The sequence below is a fragment of the Gallus gallus genome, chromosome 2, assembly GCF_016699485.2.
Source record: "Gallus gallus isolate bGalGal1 chromosome 2, bGalGal1.mat.broiler.GRCg7b, whole genome shotgun sequence".
NCBI lineage: Eukaryota > Metazoa > Chordata > Aves > Galliformes > Phasianidae > Gallus > Gallus gallus.
This window is the reverse complement of record NC_052533.1, coordinates 148,350,832-148,370,013: the sequence shown is the minus strand read 5'-3', so window position 1 is coordinate 148,370,013 and position 19,182 is coordinate 148,350,832. Positions and strand designations below refer to the sequence as shown.

Sequence of the window (19,182 nt, the reverse complement as noted above, 5' to 3'; positions counted from 1 at the left end):
GAGACATCAGAGCAGGTTGCCCAGAGAGGCTGTGGATGTCCCCTCCCTGGAGACATTCAAGGCCAGGCTGGATGGGGTTGTGAGCAACGTGGACCGGTGGGAGGTGTCCCTGCCTACAGCAGGGGTGGAACAAGGTGACCTTAAAGGTCCCTTCCAACCCAAAACCATTTCATGACCCTATGATGACCCTATGATGGCCCTACGATCCCAGGTAAGCACAGAGCCAGCAGAACCTCCCCCCGTGTGGCAGCACAAGTGCAGGGGCTGCTGGATCAGCACAAGGGCCGCCTTGCCCTGCCCCATGCAAAGCTCCCTTCCTGCAGATGGGCTCTGCCAAGGCTCCAGCTCAAACAGAGCACTGGAGATGGGCGCACAAAGCGCTGGGGACCAATGGAGAACACAGTGATCTCAGCTGCCAACCCAAAGTCACAAAGAGGCCTCAATGGGCTGAGGGCACCGATGGGGCACCAACCTCACCCCAGGCACCGCGAGCAGCCGCTTCGCCCAAGCACACTCCATTTTTCTTCCATCCTACGTTTCTCCCCGTTTCCTTTCCCTTCCCTGTTTCCTTTCCTTCCCCCTTCCCCTCGTCCTTTCCCTTCCCCTCGTCCTTCCCCCTTCCCCTCGTCCTTCCCCTTTCCCCTCGTCCTTCCCCCTTCCCCTCGTCCTTCCCCCTTCCCTTCCCCCTTTCCCCTTCCCCTCGTCCTTTCCTTCCCCCTCGTCCCTTCCTTCCCCCTCGTCCCTTCCTTCCCCCTCGTCCCTTCCTTCCCCCTCGTCCTTTCCTTCCCCGTCTCCTTCCCCTTCCCCTCGTCCTTTCCCTTCCCCTCGTCCTTTCCCTTCCCCTCGTCCTTTCCTTCCCCCTCGTCCTTTCCTTCCCCCTCGTCCTTTCCTTCCCCCTCGTCCTATCCCTTCCCCCTCGTCCTATCCCTTCCCCCTCGTCCTTTCCCTTCCCCCTCGTCCTTTCCTTCCCCCTCGTCCTTTCCTTCCCCCTCGTCCTTTCCCTTCCCCCTCGTCCTTTCCCTTCCCCCTCGTCCTTTCCCTTCCCCCTCGTCCTTTCCTTCCCCCTCGTCCTTTCCTTCCCCCTCGTCCTTTCCCTTCCCCCTCGTCCTTTCCCTTCCCCTCGTCCTTTCCTTCCCCCTCGTCCTTTCCCTTCCCCTCGTCCTTTCCTTCCCCCTTGTCCTTTCCTTCCCCCTTGTCCTTTCCCTTCCCCTTGTCGCCGCTCCGCCCGAGCGCACTCCTCTTCCATCCTACATTTCTCCCCATGTCCATTCCCTTCTCCCTTTCCTTTCCCTTCTCCATTTCCTTTCCCTTCCCCCTTTCCTTTCCTTTCCCTGCTTCCTTCCCCACCTCCTTCCCCTTCCCCCTGTCCTTCCCTTTCCCTCCTCCATCCCCTTTCCCTCCTCCATCCCCTTTCCCTTCCCTGCTTCCTTTCCCTCCTCCATCTCCTTCCCCTTCTCCCTGTCCTTTCCCTTCCCCGTCTCCTTCCCCTTCTCCCTGTCCTTTCCCTTCCCCGTCTCCTTCCCCTTCTCCCTGTCCTTTCCCTTCCCCGTCTCCTTCCCCTTCTCCCTGTCCTTTCCCTTCCCCGTCTCCTTCCCCTTCTCCCTGCTTCCTTTCCCTTCCCCGTCTACTTCCCCTTCTCCCTGCTCCCTTTCCCTTCCCCGTCTCCTTCCCCTTCTCCCTGTCCTTTCCCTTCCCCACCTCCTTCCCCTTCTCCCTGTCCTTTCCCTTCCCCGTCTCCTTCCCCTTCTCCCTGTCCTTTCCCTTCCCCGTCTCCTTCCCCTTCTCCCTGTCCTTTCCCTTCCCTGTCTCCTTCCCCTTTTCCCTGTCCTTTCCCTTCCCTGTCTCCTTCCCCTTCTCCCTGACCTTTCCCTTCCCCGTCTCCTTCCCCTTCTCCCTGCTTCCTTTCCCTTCCCCGTCTCCTTCCCCTTCTCCCTGCTTCCTTTCCCTTCCCCGTCTCCTTCCCCTTCTCCCTGCTCCCTTTCCCTTCCCCGTCTCCTTCCCCTTCTCCCTGCTCTCTTTCCCTTCTCCGTCTCCTTCCCCTTCTCCCTGCTTCCTTTCCCTTCCCCGTCTCCTTCCCCTTCTCCCTGCTTCCTTTCCCTTCCCCGTCTCCTTCCCCTTCTCCCTGCTTCCTTTCCCTTCCCCACCTCCTTCCCCTTCTCCCTGCTTCCTTTCCCTTCATCACCTCCTTCCCCTTCTCCCTGTCCTTTCCCTTCCCCGTCTCCTTCCCCTTCTCCCTGTCCTTTCCCTTCCCCGTCTCCTTCCCCTTCTCCCTGTCCTTTCCCTTCCCCGTCTCCTTCCCCTTCTCCCTGTCCTTTCCCTTCCCCGTCTCCTTCCCCTTCTCCCTGTCCTTTCCCTTCCCCGTCTCCTTCCCCTTCTCCCTGTCCTTTCCCTTCCCCGTCTCCTTCCCCTTCTCCCTGTCCTTTCCCTTCCCCGTCTCCTTCCCCTTCTCCCTGTCCTTTCCCTTCCCCGTCTCCTTCCCCTTCTCCCTGTCCTTTCCCTTCCCCATCTCCTTCCTTTCCCTCCTCCGTTCCCTTTCTCCCCTCCATCTCCTCTCCCCCCTCCATCTCCTCTCCCCCAGCACCCACACCAGACAGAACACCTCCACCAGCAGCACAGAGCTCAGGACCACAGCACTGAGAACCCTTCCCCGGGCACGAGGGACGGCCCCGAGCGCCACGTGGGTGCGAGGAGCCGGCAGCTCCTTCCCTGGAAAAGAGATTCTCTCCCCCATCGGCTGGGCGGGGGGCTGGGGGGGGGGACGGGGACCCTGGTGAGATCGGGTTTACGGGAGGATTCGGTGCAATAATAGCAAAAGCAGCCCCAGCAACGTCCCTCGTGGGAGCCGTAAAGTCCGCGCAGTGTGCGATCACCTTCTGCTGCTGCTGCTGCTGCACGAGGGGAGAGGGGTGGGAGAGAGAGAGAGAGAGAGAGAGAGCCTGGAAAATCCCGGCCCCGGCAAGAGGATGAGATTACTGCAAAAACAAAGGGCTTTATTAAAACTTTTTTTTTTTTTTTTTAAATAAAATAATAAATAATAAAAAGGGAGATTGGAGATAAGTTTTTTTCCAGGCGTTTGGCGCTGCGGCGGCTTTGGCCGCGAGTTTCCATCTCTCCCCTCTTGCTTCTCCCCCCCTCTTCTCCCCTCGCTGCGATGCGCTGTGGTTGTATGGGGGCCCCCCCTTGGCACAGAGCTGTGCCCGACAGCTCTGTGCCATCGGGGTGGGTGCAGAAGGACCCCCTCCCCCCCCCCCCGGCCCCAAGTATGGCACAAAGGCAAAGCAGCCCGGAGCCCTGGAAGGAGCGCTCCACTCCCAGCGCTGTGCTACAGCTGACACCTGGAGGACGACAAACCCTCACTATTTCACCCCAAAAGTCCATCTGAAGTAGATGGAGGGGCTCGGGGGGGCTGGGGGGGGTGGTGCAGACATGCTCCATTTGCTCCAGGCACAATGCAATCCTCTCTGCTCTCAGCCCTGGGTTTGCTCCCTGTGCTGGCAGATCCCTGCAGCTGGGATCGTTCCACCAGAGGGCAGCAAGTGGGACAGACCCGCTGCCAAATGCAACAAAATAAACCCCCGAATCCAACAAAATAAACCCCAAATGCCCCCTCCAGCACCGGGGAATGGCCCGGTGGGGGCACGGAGATGCATCTCAACTGGTTGGGATGTTGGCCAGGGATGTGAGGGTGTCACCATTCCTGGAGGGGTGGCACTGGGGGGGACACGGCCAGGGGGTAATACTGGTGAGCCCGCAGTTTGCAGGTGAGACCCAAGCCGAGCAGTGTGGTTGATTCGATAAAAGGATGGCATCCAGAGGGCCGTGGGGGGGTTAGGAGGGGGTTCACGAGAACGCAGGGGGGTTCAATAAGGCCAAAGAGGCGTTGCTGGGTTGGGGGAATCCCAGATATGGGCACAGAGTGGGAGAGGAGCTGATGGAGAGCAGACCTGAGGGTCCTGGTGGAGGAAAGCTGGATGAGGCAGCAATGTGTACGTACAGCCCAGAGGCCAACTGTAACCTAGCTGATAAAAAGAAGGGCCTGAGCAGAAAGTGGTACAACGCAGGGGAATGGCTTGAACCCAAAAGTGGGGAGATTTGGGGTCAGATGTGGGGAAATCCTTCACCCGGAGGCGGTGCGGCCCCAGCACTGCTGCCCGGAGCTGTGGGTGCCCCATCCCTGGAGGTGCCCGAGGCTGCGGGGGGGCCCTGGGCAGCCTGAGCTGGGGGGCAACCATCCCATGGCAGGGGTGGGGCTGGTGGGTCCTTCCAATCCAACCATTCTATGGTTCTATAGTCTTTAAGGACCCTTCCCGCCCAATCATTTTGTTGTTCTATAGCTCTGTGATCTTCAAAGACCCTTCCAACCCAACCATTCCACAGCTCTACGATCTTCAAGGACCCTTCCAACCCAATGATTCCATGGCTCTATGATTCTTACGGACCCTTCCAACCCAACCATTCCACAGCTCTATGATCTTCAAGGACCCTTCCAACCCAATGATTCCATGGCTCTATGATTCTTACGGACCCTTCCAACCCAACCATTCCACAGCTCTATGATCTTTAAGGACCCTTTGAACCCTACTCCAACCCAACCTTTCTTTCCCAACCAATCTAACCCAACCCAATCCATCCCACAGCTCTATGATCTTGAAGGACCATCCCAACACAACACAACCATTCCATGGTTCTACAACCTTCCAAGATCCTTCTAACCCAACACAATCCATCCCACAGCTCTATGATCTTTAAGGACCATCCCAACCCAACCATTCCATGGTTCCACAACCTTCCAAGATCCTTCTAACCCAACCCAATCCATTCCACAGCTCTATGATCTTTAAGGACCATCTCAGCACAACCATTCCATGGTTCTACAAGCCTTCAAGATACTTCTAACCTAACCCAATCCATCCTACAGCTCTATGATCTTTAAGGACCATCCCAAACCTACCCATCCCAACCCAATCCATGGTTCCATGATCTTTAAGGATCCTTCCAACTCAACCCAACCTAACCCATTCCACGGTTCTGTCATCCCTAAGGTCTCTTCCAACACAAGCATGCTGTGGTTCTACAGTAAGTCCATCACGTGCTGAGCTGCAGAGGCAAACACACAGATGGAAGGGCAGTCAGTGCTGTGGTTATACCTCAGCACCACTGGAAAAAGGAAACGCTCTCAGGAACCACGGCCCTTCCACGACATGAAACAGAACTGAGGAAGGCTCAGCTGTCCCAAAGTCTGCAAGCCAGACAAATCAGCGCCACCAAAGCTGCCACCACTCCCTGCACATCTCCACAAAGAGAAACACTGTGATCCTTTGGGTCTTTTCCAACCTTGGTGATTCTATGATTCTATGATTGGAGAACAGAAGGCTCCAGGGAGGCCTCATTGTGGCCTTCCAGTACTTGAAGGGAGCGTATAAAGCCAACCCAACCATTCCATGGCTCTGTGATTTTAAGGACCCTTACAACCCAACCATTCTCTGCTTCTGTGATCTTTAAGGACCCTTCCAACCCAATCCAACCCAACAATTCCATGGCTCTGTGATCTTTAAGGAACCTTCCAACCCAACCATTCTCTGCTTCTGTGATCTTTAAGGACCCTTCCAACCCAACTCAACCATTCCATGGCTCTGTGATCTTTAAGGAGCCTTCCAACCCAACCATTCTGGGGTTCTGTTATCTTCAAGGACCCTTCCAACCCAACCATTCCATGGTTCTGTGACCCTTTCACCCAGAGGGTGGTGACACACTGAACAGGTTGCCCAAGGAGGTAGCAGGGGGTTGGAACTCAACTGTGGTCCTTTTCAACCCAGGCCATTCTAGGATTCTACGAGAGGCACAACCTGCTGCCTCCCTGCAGAAGACATCATAGCTCCCTGCCGGTGCTCTCCCAGTAGGAAGGGGAAAGGTCCCACTGTCCCCAGCAGGAACTCCATGGCAGCACCGTGGGGATGGGGACGTGCAGCCCAGGGCTGCCAGTGAGAGGGTGGAGGTGAGAGGGATGGGGAGCAGAGCCCAGCACGGAACTGCCCCGGGCAGGAGGGCTTGAGACCTGCAGAGACGTCTGCGGGTGATAAATGCTCATTCTGGCACAGCCAGATGCAGAGAGATGTGGGGCTCACTCCAAGGGGATGCATTAAGGAAGGTGGGAGGCCAGAACCCCGTGCCTGGATTTAAAACAGAGAGGGTAATGAAGCTGCGAGTCAGCGTTGATCAGGAGAGCCACGGAGCTGCCCCAGCTCCTGCAGGACCCCGCAGTGCCAGCAGCCCCTGTCAGCCCCACACTTCCTGCCTCCCTCACTCTCAGGGCTGTCCTTTTGGGATTCCATTTCCTCCTGATGACTTCCAGTGCTGTGACAAACGGTGCTTTCTTCCTCAGCAGCCCTGGTGCTGCGTGGCTCCAATCCCCCGTGCCCTGGGGAGAGCCCCAGCAGCTGAAAGCAGGCTGAAGTGTTCGTTTGCCAAAGGATTCCTCCCTTTGCAGAGCTGCTACTTGTGTGGTTGGAACAAGAAAACCTTCAGCCCAGAGCCCCATGGAGCATCAGCTCAGTATGCCCCACGGCACTCCCTAGACTTCCATGCAGGGGATGCAGCAGATCAGCAGAGCTGGGCTTGGAGCCCTTGGGCAGAGCTGTGCTGCAGCCACAGCCCCCAGAGTTCCACCAGGAACACAACCCAGAGCTCTGGCAGCCCCAAGGAGCTGCCTGCTCTCATCTTCCTGCTTCCCTCCTCCCCATTCCCAAGTGTTTGGCTCACACGTTCTGCTCTCCTGCACGTGGCCCAGTGCCTCTGGGTTGGGGCAGCTTGGGAATGCTCCCTGAGCTCCATCCACCACCTTGTTGGACAGGCAGCCCACAATTACTGGGGTGTCCCTGCCTATTGCTAACCTTTCCAGGGGTTTCCAAGAGGCCTTATTCACTACATTTGCTCAGAAGGTGTACAGAACTGAAAGCCACCGCTCTTTGTTCCGGGTTAAGCTTGTCTACAGTCACACCACTCACAAGGACGCGGCTGCCACAAGGAGGTTCGTTAGCTCCAATTCAGGCCCACTGTTAATCAGCTCCGTTGCTGCCTGCAGCTCCGTGATGAGTTTGGGACCCAGAGGTCCCGGTGGGCACCAGAGGGGATGTGAGACAGCAATGGGCCCTTGGGCAAACGGCGCTGATGATGGTCTTTGTTGCAACGAAGCATTGCCAGCAGGACAAGGGATGGGATGCTACCCCTCTGCTCAGTGCAGGAGGGAGCTGGGCAACTGGGGAAAGGCCAATGGAAGGCCACCAGAGTGACCAAGGGTCTGGAGCAGCCTTGAGACTGAGGGGATGCTTGGATTGGGGCAGGGAGGCTCGGGGGGATCCCACCCGTGGTGATATACCCCTGCAGGGAGGATGGAGTCAGGCTGTGCTCAGCAGCGCCCAGCACAAGTCCAAGAGGCAACGGGCGCAGAGTGGAGCCCAGCAGCTGCTCCTGAGGAAGAAGTGCTGTGCTGGGGGGGGGTTGGAGCTGGCACAGGGAGCAGGCAGGGCTGGGGGCTGCTCCTGGGGATCTCTGACCCCACCTGGGGGCTGTGGGATGGACGGAGTGCAGCAGCCTCAGCCTCAACCACTTTGGCATCCCTTGTTCCGCCTGCAGCACATTCAGACCCAAGCAGCAGCAGCAGGAGGAGGAGGAAGAGGAGGAGGAGGAGGGGAACAGCCCTAATGTGCCGCAGCCAGAGCCCGGTGCTGAGCTCAGCACCAAAAGATGCCACACATCTGTGGCACCGAGTCCTCCCACGAAGTGACACGCTCAGAGCCCAGCCTATGCTGCACGCATGGCCTTCTGAGCTGCAGTACTGCAGCCAGAGAAACATCATTCAAGCCCCAAACACATCCAGCCAAAGCAAACAAGCCTCTCTCCAGCACCTGCAGGCACAGCGCTTTCCAGGCAGAAGCCAATTCTCTCTGCTCTCACCCCTTTTGCACACGTGACAGCAGAGCAGCAGAGACCTCTGCTCTCCTGAAGCTCCCAAGCTTACTTACGGAGCTGTGCAGAGGCTTTAAAGAAGGGAAGCAAAGCAGCTGCAGGATGCAGCTCACTGCAGGGCTCACAGCTCCGTCGGAGCGCATCATGGAGCAGCTCTGGGAGGACAGAGGTGCAGAAAGCAGCTGCGTAGGACCACAGAGGGAAGGGTGCGAGCAGACTGAGCTTCACTTAGATCCGCACTGGAAAAGGGATGCTGGAAAGGGATTCAGTGCCAGTGCTGGCACTGGAAAGGGGGCATTCCTAATGCAGCAATGAGAGGCAGACGTACCCCTGGCCAAGCCTGATGGGTGTCAGGCGTTTCCCCCTGGGGGAAACCCTTTTGGATGCTGCCCAAGGAGGAAAGCCAGGCGAGGCACTGCTCCCACCCCAACCTCCCTGCTCCGAACCACACGGGGCTCCATGCAGCAGGAGGGACTGACACACACAGAGCCACCAAACTGTAGGGACTGGAAGGGACCTCCAGAGCCCCACACCCCAATCCAACCTCCCTAAAAGCGTTTCCCTACAGCAGCTGCACCAGAAAGGGATCCCTTTGAGCACCTCCGCAGAGCAGACCATACGCTCAGCACTCTGGGGCTCTCTGCCAGGGCTCTGCCATCTTCACAGCACAGAAATTCTCCCTCACGTTCAGATGGAACACTCCGGGCTCCAGTCTGTGCCCAGCACTCCTCTGTCTGTTCTCTGGGCACCCCCCAGCAGAGCCCGCCCCCCTCCTCCCACCCTTCAAACACTCATCAGCGCTGCTCAGACCCCTCTCAGCCTTCTCTCCCCCACCTGCACAGCCCCGGGGTTCTCAGCCTGTCCCCACCAGGAGGGGCTCCAGGCCCCCACCATCTCCACGCTCTCTAGTGGGCTCTCCCAACAGTTCCCAGTCTGCCCTGAACTGGGAGCCCAGCACGGGGTGCAGTCCTCCAGCAGTGCCCCCCCAGGGCAGAGCAGAGGGGTGCAGCACCTCCCTGCCCTGCTGGCTGCACTCTGGGCAATGCACACCAGGGTCCCGTTGGCCCTCTTGGCCACCAGGGCTCACTGCTGGCTCCTGGTCAGCTTCTGGTCAACCACTGGTCTACCATTGATCAACCACTGCCCAACCATTGATCAACCACTGGTTGACCACCACTCAACCACTGATCAACCACTGCCCAACCACTGATCAACCACTGCCCAACCACTGATCAACCACTGCCCAACCACTGATCAACCGCTCCAGTCTGTGCCCAGCACCCCTCTGTCTGTTCTCTGGGCACCCCCCAGCAGAGCCCGCCCCCCTCCTCCCACCCTTCAAACACTCATCAGCGCTGCTCAGACCCCTCTCAGCCTTCTCTCCCCCGGGGCTCTCAGTCTGTCCCCACCAGGAGGGGCTCCGGGCCTCCCCCATCTCCACGCCCTCTACTGGGCTCTCCCAGCAGTTCCCAGTCTGCCCTGAACTGGGAGCCCAGCACTGGGCGCAGTGCTCCAGCAGTGCCCCCCCAGGGCAGAGCAGAGGGGTGCAGCACCTCCCTGCCCTGCTGGCTGCACTCTGGGCAATGCACACCAGGGTCCCGTTGGCCCTCTTGGCCACCAGGGCTCACTGCTGGCTCCTGGTCAGCTTCTGGTCAACCACTGGTCTACCATTGATCAACCACTGCCCAACCATTGATCAACCACTGGTTGACCACCACTCAACCACTGATCAACCACTGCCCAACCACTGATCAACCGCTCCAGTCTGTGCCCAGCACCCCTCTGTCTGTTCTCTGGGCACCCCCCAGCAGAGCCCGCCCCCCTCCTCCCACCCTTCAAACACTCATCAGCACTGCTCAGACCCTTCTCAGCCTTCTCTCCCCCACGTGCACAGCCCCGGGGTTCTCAGCCTGTCCCTACCAGGAGGGGCTCCAGGCCCCCACCATCTCCACGCCCTCTACTGGGCTCTCCCAGCAGTTCCCAGTCTGCCCTGAACTGGGAGCCCAGCACTGGGCGCAGTGCTCCAGCAGTGCCCCCCCAGGGCAGAGCAGAGGGGAGCAGCACTCCCTGCCCTGCTGGCTGCACTCTGGGCAATGCACACCAGGGTCCTGTTGGCCCTCTTGGCCACCAGGGCTCACTGCTGGCTCCTGGTCAGCTTCTGGTCAACCACTGGTCTACCATTGATCTACCACTGCCCAACCATTGATCAACCACTGGTTGACCACCACTCAACCACTGATCAACCACTGATCAACCGCTCCAGTCTGTGCCCAGCACCCCTCTCTCTGTTCTCTGGGCACCCCCCAGCCCAACCCGGCCCCCTCCTCCCACTCTTCAAACACTCATCAGCACTGCTCAGACCCCTCTCAGCCTTCTCTCCCCCGCGGTTCTCAGCCTGTCCCCACCAGGAGGGGCTCCAGGCCCCCCCATCTCCACGCCCTCTACTGGGCTCTCCCAGCAGTTCCCAGTCTGCCCTGAACTGGGAGCCCAGCGCTGGGCGCAGTGCTCCAGCAGTGCCCCCCCCCCCCCCACCCAGTCAGCCCCCCCCCCATCCCCGCTCCTTACCTTGGGGGCTGCCCCGTTGCTGGGCTCCTCCTGCTCTCCTTCATCCTCCTCTTCCTCCTCCTCCTCCGCAGCGCTGCTGTTGGTGCTGTCGCTGCCGGAGTCCTCCAGCCCCGAGTAAACGCTCTCCTCGCTGTCTGTCAGGTCGTCATCGCTCTCGAGCTCCAGGGGCTGCACAGGGGGAGGCCGGGGGGGTGTCAGGGTGGTCCGGGTGGGAGCCGGAACCGAGCCCAGGATCCCAGGCCCAGAATACGACCCCTCAGGCCCAGAAACCCGGCCCCAAAGCCAAGCTTAGGCCCCCCAGACCCAGAGTCCGGGCCCCCAACACGGAGCTCGGGCCCGAACCCGGAACTCCAGGCCCAGAACCGGGACCGAAACGCAGAACCCCGGAGCCACATCCAGAACCGGGAAACCCAAACCCAGAACCGGTGTCCACGTCCACACGCGGAACCAGGCCTAGAACCGGAACCAGGCCCAGAAGCAGGCCTGAGGCTCGAGCCCGAGCCCACCAGGCCCCGTAACCATGGCAACCCGCCCCGACCTGCTCCATGGTCTCCACGGCCGCCTCCCGCGTGCGCTGCTGCTGCCACCGCCGCCGCTGCTGCCGCCCTCCGCGTGCGCGGGGTCAAAGGTCACGCCCCGCCCCCTGCTGGGTTCACTTCCGGATTTCCCTTTTCCTGTCACGGCCCGGCGCTCTGCGCATGCGCATCACGACCCTCCGCGGAGGAGGCGGGGAGGCGCATGCGCAATGAGGGGCCGCTCTGTGAGGATGCGCATGCGCGCCGCGCGCAACTGCGGCAGCCCCGCCAAGTGGCGCATGCGCATCGGGCACTTACAGCCGCCCGCGCGTGAATGCGCATGCGCATGGCGGAGGGGGCGGGGCTTGGGGCGGAGCCGCGCGTGCGCAGTGCGTCCCGGCGCGGGGGGTTCGTCCCGGAGGCGGCCCAAGATGGCGGCGGCCATGCAGGGCCCCGGCGCCCGCCCCGCGCAGCGTTCGGCCCGGCCCCGCCGGCGGCGCTGAGCCCTCCTCCCCCCTCCTCCCCCCCTCCCGGAGCCCCGCGGCCATGGAAGGCCCCGGCGCGGCGGCGGCGGCTGTGGGAGCGGGCCCGGGCGGCAGCAACGTGTCGGCCTTCCTGACCAAGCTGTGGACGTTGGTGGAGGACCCCGAGACGGACCCGCTGATCTGCTGGAGCCCGGTGAGGGCGGTGGGCGCCGCGCCGCCCCTCAGGGCTTCGTTACGCTCTCCGTTAAGCGGTCCCCGGCTGCGGGAGCTCGCCGTTAATTACCCGGCCGAGCCGTTCCCTCGGGGGGTGAGGCGGGGTGGTGAGGCCTACACGGCTCTGGGGTTATTGAGGGCCGGGTTGGGGGGGGTGCCGGGCGGGCGGGGGGCGTTTTGCGTCTGGTTGAGGCCTTCTGGGGGGGGAGGGGGGTTGTCTGGAAGGGGGGGGGGCTTTTAGTGCTGTGGGCTGCGCTTTGAGGTGCTTTCGTGTGGTGTGTTTTGCTGGGCTTAAAGGGGAGCGGCCTGGGCTCAAACGGGAGGGACTGAATGCGCTGCAGGTGATCCTTTTATAGGGCCGTAGAATGGCTGAGGTTGGGGTCACGCAACGGCCCGGGTTGGCTGCCGACCTCCACATCCAACGCCAGCCCGGGCTGCCCACGGCCCCATCCAACGTGGCCTTGAACGAGGTTGGAAAACACCCCCAAAGTGCCCACCCCATCCCACCACCCCCACTGTGCTCCATCTCAGGGTGGTGCCCCCCTTCCCCCCCCCCTCCCCCCCACCCAAACCCACCTCCCTGGGCAGCACCCGGCTGCCCTTTTGGGGGAGGAAGATTCTCCCTACGCCTGAGCTGAGCTCCTTGCTGGCACTCTCAGCCTTGGCCGTGTTTTGGCCAGAAATCACCCGTTTGCAACTGAAACGCTCGAAGAGGGAGAAAGGTGGTTTTGTTGGCAAGAGTTGAACACAACTGCCCTATGGAGGTGTGGGTTCAGGTAGGAGCGAGGGGCTCCACGGAGTGGGACGGCTGCTCAGGATCCCAAACCAGGAGATAAGGACCAAAATAAAACCACAACAGTGCTGGGAATGGTTTTATGACCCCCTCCCCCCCCCCCTTTTCCATGGGATCGTCGCTGCTCTCCGCCTCCTCCTGTTTGCTTATCTGACTCCGTGTGGCAGTAATGAGATGAGGGAGCTGCTCCCTGTGTGCTCTGCTGATACAGCCTTCGCTTTGCAAGTCATTGCTTGCGAGCTGACGCCCCGTCCTGCTCCCACAGCGTGCAGGGGTTGAGTGCTCACGGCCTGAGTTTGTGTTCTCGTGGCCTGAGTTTGTGTTCTCACGTCCTGAGCTCGGTGCTGATGGGTATCTGAAGGGTGGGGGTCGTTGAGGAGGGGGCCGGGCTCTGTTCGTGTGCTGGACAAGGGGCACCAGGCACAAACTGGAGCCCAGGGAGTTCCTGCTGAACAGGAGGATGGAATGCTGTGCTGTGAGTGTGGCAGAGCCTTGGCACAGCCGCCCGGAGAGGGGGTGGGAGAGACTTCTCTGCAGAGATCCAAACCCGCGTGGGCACCTTCCTAGGGAACTGCTTTGGGGGGGGGGGGGGGTTGGACTGGGGGAGCTCCAGAGGTCCCCCTTTCAACCCCCACGGTTCTGAGATCCTGGGGGTCTTTGCTGAGGGGCTGCACGCCTCTCCCCGTCCTTTCCCCCGTGCTGCAGATGGATCCACCCGGGCGGTGGGACCCCGTGTAGCCATCGTGCTGCTGGGAGTCAGGCAGCGTCTGTATCCCAGTGGCTCCATGGATGCAATCCGCGCTTCCCTTGTGCTGACTGAAGCAAAGGGATTGCCCCCAGCTACTTTTCTCCTCATCCTGAGATCGCAGAACTCTGGAAGGGACCTCTACTCATCATCGAGTCCAACCCCCTTGCAAAGCACACTCTCTGCAGCAGGCAATAGAGACGTTTCCCAGCGTGCTTGGAGAAAAGCAGAGGAGCTCCAACTCATTCCCAGCCCACGGGCACAGTTTGCTGCCTCTATTTGAGTTGTTGTGGTCGGGGCTGTTTGCTGCCCCTCTTTGGGTTATCCTGGGCCTTCTTGGTGCCTCTCCTTTGTGATTCTTCCAATTCAGACCATTTGCTGCCCCTCTTTGGGGCCATTCCGGTTGTGATGCGGCCCCTCACCCTAATGGCAAGCAGCTGTTGCTGGCAGGTGAGGATAAGAAGGTGGGAAAGGGGTTTTTGTCCCGGGTTTTGCATCCTGCAAAGCAGCACTGGGTGAGTGCACCTCAGGACTGCATTCCTGCCCTGTGCTGACTGCGTCCTACCCTGGCTTGTTCTCCGAATGCTGTTTGGGGCGCTGTTTTTTGGGGGTGGCTGCAGGCAGCAGCAGGCACAGAGAGCTGAGTGGGAGCTCTGATGGTCGCAGCGTTGAGGTTCAGCTCAGAGCTCAGCTTCGCTCTGCAGCGAGGAGACAGAGGGGTGAATGCCGACTTCTTCTCTTTCTGCTGTTGGAACCACAGAATGGCATTCGGTTGGAAGGGACCTCGAAGATCATCAGGCTCTGATTCCCTGCTACAAGCAGGGCCACCAACCTCCACATTTAATACCAGCCCAGGCTGCCCAGGGCCCCATCCAATTTGGCCTTGAACACCTCCATGGGTGAGGCACCCGCAGCCTCTTTGGGCAGCACCTCCCCACTCTCTCTATGAAGAACTTTGAATCTAAACCTTCCCTCCTTAAGCTTAAGGCGTCTGATGCTCTTGGTGGGCACGTGAATCTGCTGGGCCTCGGCAAGAGCTACGGGAGGCTTCAAACCTGTTGTTAAAGTCTGAGATATCCTGAAGGTCTTTGCTTCAGAAGCAGAGTTCGGCTGTGCTGGGGTGGCTGCGTCTGATCGCATCCTTACTCGCAGTGCTGGCAGCCAATGCTGTGTGTGAGCTGCTGGGCCTGTGTGGGAGCTGGGGAGCAGCAGGGCCTCCCCACAGCAGTTCTCTCACCCGTTTATCTTCTTCACATCAGTGCAGGCCGTGGCCCAGAAGCAGAGCAGTTGGTTATCCTTGGGGTGAGGGATGCTGCTGTGCTGCGGGCGGCGAGCACAGTGTCCTCCTGAGCCCTTTAGTGCCCGTGAGAATGAGTTCTGCCCTCTTGGGATGGAGCAGGAGACGAATCCTCGCTCCGTGTCTGCGTTCCTTGCTGTGCTGTTCATTCTTTTCTCATTTCCTACCTCCCTTTTTCCCCTTACCTTTTTTTGCTGGCCGTCTCTGAGTTTCCTCCAGCAGGAGGAGGTGGAAGGAGCAAGCTGTAGGAGCAGGAATACGAACCCATGAGTGCTGCCGGGAAGGAGAGGTGCATCAGCAGGAAGCAGGGAAGTAGACGTCTGTGTATCAGCATAACCTTCTAATTCAGTTTCTTTGAAGGAGAGGCCTTCCCGTGCTGTGATTCTTTGACCCTCTTCTCATTGTGGGAGCTCCTCTCGTCTCTGCAGATCCCATTTCCCCCCCCCTGGGTGCGGAAGGCAGAGCCGTTTATGGATTCTCAGCATCACGGAGTGCTTTGGGTGGGGATGGACCTTAAAGCCCGCCGGTTCCATCCCCTTCCATGGGCCAGGGACACCTCCTGTAGGCTAGGCTTAATTAGTCCTGCAGAGATGAGCTCTGGGGCTGCGTGTTCCGAAGGTCTCACGGCTATCAATGCGTATCCGCTCGTTTAGAATCGGTCTCAAGAAGAGAAATAGATGGCACCTGGTGGAATTCAAGGGGCAGCAAGTGGAAGAGAGAGGCTGTCCCAAGCGCAGCACGCAGCCAGGTGATGTCAGCAGTCCCACTGCCGTGGAGCCTGGGCCAAAACCATTGGACAGCTGGGCAGGAGCTCAAGGAGGTTGGATTCTTATCCGATGAGCGCAGTGCCTGCGTGTAACCGCTGCCCTCGGGAGCCCTACTGCTGCTTTGCTGGCAGCTCTGGGGCCAATTAAGAGCAGCGGGTTCCTCGGTCCTGAGCAATGCTTTTGGGATACAAACAGCGTGGCTAATTGAGGGCTAATTGATGGGTGAGGTTTGCTGACTTCACCTCCCTCCCCGAGGCGTGCGGAGGCCCCTTGCAGGATCAGCAGCTGCCGGAGCGCGGAGCTGTGCCTCACGGGGATGGATTGTGGTGCTGAGCTGGTGCTTTGTTGTGCCCTCCCTGGGCTCTGTGTCTCTCTGGGTGTCCTTCTGCTGGACTGAGCTGCAATGCCTCGTGTCAGCAGGGCAGGGGAGGGCAGCTGGAGGTGGTGGGGGTGCTGCTGAGGTGGAGGCAGTTGGGTGCCGTGACGATCTCCGGAGCTCAGGAGGTGCTCTGTGGAAGGGTGGGGTGCTCTGTATTGACATGTGGGTGCCATGTGGGTGCTCTGTATTGACACCTTCTGCTTGTGCTGTTGGTTGGAAAGCTTGGTTCTGGCCCAGCAGGCAGCTCTGGGGGTGGTAGTCTTTATGGGGTCATAGAGTGGTTGGCTTGGAAGGGTTCTTAAAGATCATAGAGAGGTGGGATGGTTAGTTTGGAAGGGTCCTTGGAGGTCGTAGAACTGTAGAATGTTTGGGTTGGAAGGGTCCTTATAGGTCACAGAACCACAGAATGTTGAGTTGGAAGAGTCCTTGAAGATCATAAAGCCACAAACTGGTTGGGTTAGGTTGGATGGATCCTTACAGATCGTAGAGCCATGGGATGCTTGGGCTGGAAGGGTCCTTAAAGATCATAGAGCCATGGAGCGGTTGGGTTGGAAGGATCCTTATAGATCATAGAGAGGTGGGATGGTTAGGTTGGAAGGGTCCTTGAAGGTCATAGAACCATGGAATGTTGGGTTGGAAGGGTCCTTACAGGTCGTAGAACCATGGAATGTTGGGTTGGAAGGGTCCTTACAGATCACAGAGCCATGGAATGGTTGGGTTAGGTTGAACAGATCCTTACAGATCATAGAACCATGGGATGATTGGGCTGGAAGGGTCCTTAAAGATCATAGAGCCATGGAATGGTTGGGTTGGAAGGGTCCTTGAAGATCACTGAACAATGGAATGGTTGAATTAGAAGGGTCCTGAAAGGTCATAGAAGCATAGAATGGATTGGGTGTGTACTGGAAGGTCATAGAGCCATGGAATGATAGAATGCATTGGGTTGAAATGATTCTTAAGCGTCACAGAGCTGTGGAGTGGCTGGGTTGGAAGGGTCCTTAAAGAGCACAGAGCCACGGAATCATTGGCTCGGAATAATCCTTATGGATCATAGAGCCATGGAATGGTTGGGTTGGAACGGACCTCCGATATCATAGAATCACGGAATGATTTGAGTTGGAAGGCACCTTTAAGATCATTGAATTCCACCCCCCATACAATAGGCAGGGAAGATCCACAGCCTCACTGGGCAGCCTGTTCCTGTGTCTCACCACCCTCTCAGTAAATAATTGCTTCTTAAGATCAGGTCTAAGTCTTCTCACTTCCAGCTTAAAGCCATTTCCTCTTCTCTTATCACCGTGTGCCTTTATCAAAAGTCCCTGCCCGGCTTTCCTGTAGGTGCCCTTCAGGTAACATATGGCATCACAAAAAACAGTAAAATCTGGGGAGAGGTGCTGACCTAAGGGGGGAGCAGCTATTGCTCAGGGACTGTGTGTCAATAGGTGAGCAAATGCGTTCTGCGTCGCTGTTTGGTAAGTAGAGACCTCTGTTCTTATCATAGAATGGCTTGGGTTGCAAAGGACCACAATGCTCACTGAGTTCCAACCCCCTGCTATGTGCAGGGTCGCCAACCACCACACCAGGCTGCCCAGAGCCACATCAGCCTGGCCTTGAATGCCTGCAGGGATGGGGCATCCACAGCCTCCTTGGGCAACCTGAACCTCCTTGGAGATACTATTTTTCCTTCCTTTCCCTTTCCTTTCCCTTTCCTTTCCCTTTCCTTTCCCTTTCCTTTCCCTTTCCTTTCCCTTTCCTTTCCCTTTCCCTTTCCTTTCCCTTTCCTTTCCCTTTCCTTTCCCTTTCCTTTCCCTTTCCTTTCCCTTTCCTTTCCCTTTCCTTTCCCTTTCCTTTCCCTTTCCTTTCCCTTTCCTTTCCCTTTCCTTTCCCTTTCCTTTCCCTTTCCTTTCCCTTTCCTTTCCCTTTCCTTTCCCTTTCCTTTCCCTTTCCTTTCCCTTTCCTTTCCCTTTCCTTTCCCTTTCCTTTCCCTTTCCTTTCCCTTTCCTTTCCCTTTCCTTTCCCTTTCCTTTCCCTTTCCTTTCCCTTTCCTTTCCCTTTCCTTTCCCTTTCCTTTCCCTTTCCTTTCCCTTTCCTTTCCCTTTCCTTTCCCTTTCCTTTCCCTTTCCTTTCCCTTTTCTTCTGAGCCCGGAGGAGCTGTGGCACTCAGCATCCAGCAGATCCCTTCCTGCCCAGCAGCCCCGGGTGGAGAAATCGCTGAGCTCAGGTTGGCACAGCTCGTGTGTCTGCAGTGCGATGGAGCTGCCAGCACAGGGCACCCTGCTCTGTCAGCACAGCAGCACAGGAAGGCCCTGTGGGTGGCAGAGGGGCTGCAGCAGGTCCAAGAATGCACGGCCAGGATAGCAGCCCTGCAGCTTGCCCTGGTTTGCACCCAGAGGTGACTTGGATGCAGAGAGCAAGCCTGAGGCACGCTCATCTCAGTGATGCTCTGATGTGCCTGCCAGCATCAGGCAGCAGCCTGTCCATTCGTGGGGGGGAGCAGAGGACATGAAATAAGCCAGCTGCCATGGGGGGGCACTGCTGGAGCGCTGTGCCCAGCGCTGGGCTCCCAGTTCAGGGCAGGCTGGGAACTGTTGGGTGAGCCCAGCAGAGGGTGTGGAGATGGGGGGGGGGGGGCTAGAGCCCCTCCTGGTGGAGACAGACTGAGAACCCCGGGGCTGTGCACCAGGCTGAGAGGGGTCTGAGCAGTGCTGATGGATATCTGGGAGGGTGGGGGGTGGGAGGAGGGAGCTGGGTGGGGTTGGGGGAGCTTCAGAGGTCCCTTCCAGCCCCTGTGGTTCTGGGACGTTGGGATCTTTAAGCTCCCTTCCAACCAAAGCCATTCTGTGTTCCCCTTTGAAAGCTCTGCCCTTTGAGCCCTCAGCTCTCCGGGTCTCTGCCTCGGCTGCAGCCTTTCCTTTTTTTGGGCCCCCAGCCCCACACCTGGGGGGGCTGGACACCCCCAGGAGCAGCCCCCAGCCCCTCTCTGCCCCCTCCAGTGCAGCAGTGCTTCCTGAGGGGTAGGGGAAGCTGCCACTGGAAGTTGTGTCCCTGCATGGAGCTGATGGCACGAGGTCTGCAGTAGAGATGGGCAGGGCAGCACGTGCCTTGGAAATACCTGCATTATGCTCTAGGTGGAGGTAGGAGCGGGTTCCTCAAGGTTCTGGGTCCGTCTCTGTTGTCCTCCCAGTAATGTTGGCACAAAAAAAGGAGCTGCTGTAACATGGCAACATGGAAGGGGTTGGATAGGACAAGGGTCCTTAAAGATCATAGAGCCGTAGAGTCATAGATTGGGTTGGGTTGGAATGGTTATTAAAGTTCATAGAGCTATGGAATGGGTTGGACGGGTCCTTAAAGGTCGCAGAGCTGCGGAATGGGTTGGAATGGAAGTGTTCTTAAAGGTCATAGAGGCATGGAGTGGTTGGGTTGGAGGGGTCCTTGAAGATCATAGAACCGTAGAGTCA

The 19,182-nt window shown here is 58.7% G+C and overlaps 2 protein-coding genes across 2 annotated transcripts in view; one reads left to right on the top strand and one right to left on the bottom strand.

Moving 5' to 3' along the window:
* BOP1 (block of proliferation 1) overlaps positions 1–11,160 on the bottom strand; it is a 78,394-nt gene extending 67,234 nt beyond the window's left edge. The window contains exons 1-2 of the mRNA XM_025148111.3: positions 11,069–11,160; positions 10,531–10,698 (exon numbers count right to left, since the gene is read on the bottom strand). Of these exons, the coding sequence (XP_025003879.2) occupies positions 10,531–10,698; positions 11,069–11,077 (177 nt within the window). The 5' untranslated portion in view covers positions 11,078–11,160. The remainder of the gene's footprint in view (positions 1–10,530; positions 10,699–11,068) is intronic.
* Positions 11,161–11,561: 401 nt separating this feature from the next.
* The window catches only part of LOC420362 (heat shock transcription factor 1), a gene marked incomplete at its 3' end in the record, with an annotated part of 97,127 nt that continues 89,506 nt past the window's right edge, over positions 11,562–19,182 (top strand). The window contains 1 exon segment of the mRNA NM_001305256.1: positions 11,562–11,723. Within this exon segment, the coding sequence (NP_001292185.1) occupies positions 11,592–11,723 (132 nt within the window).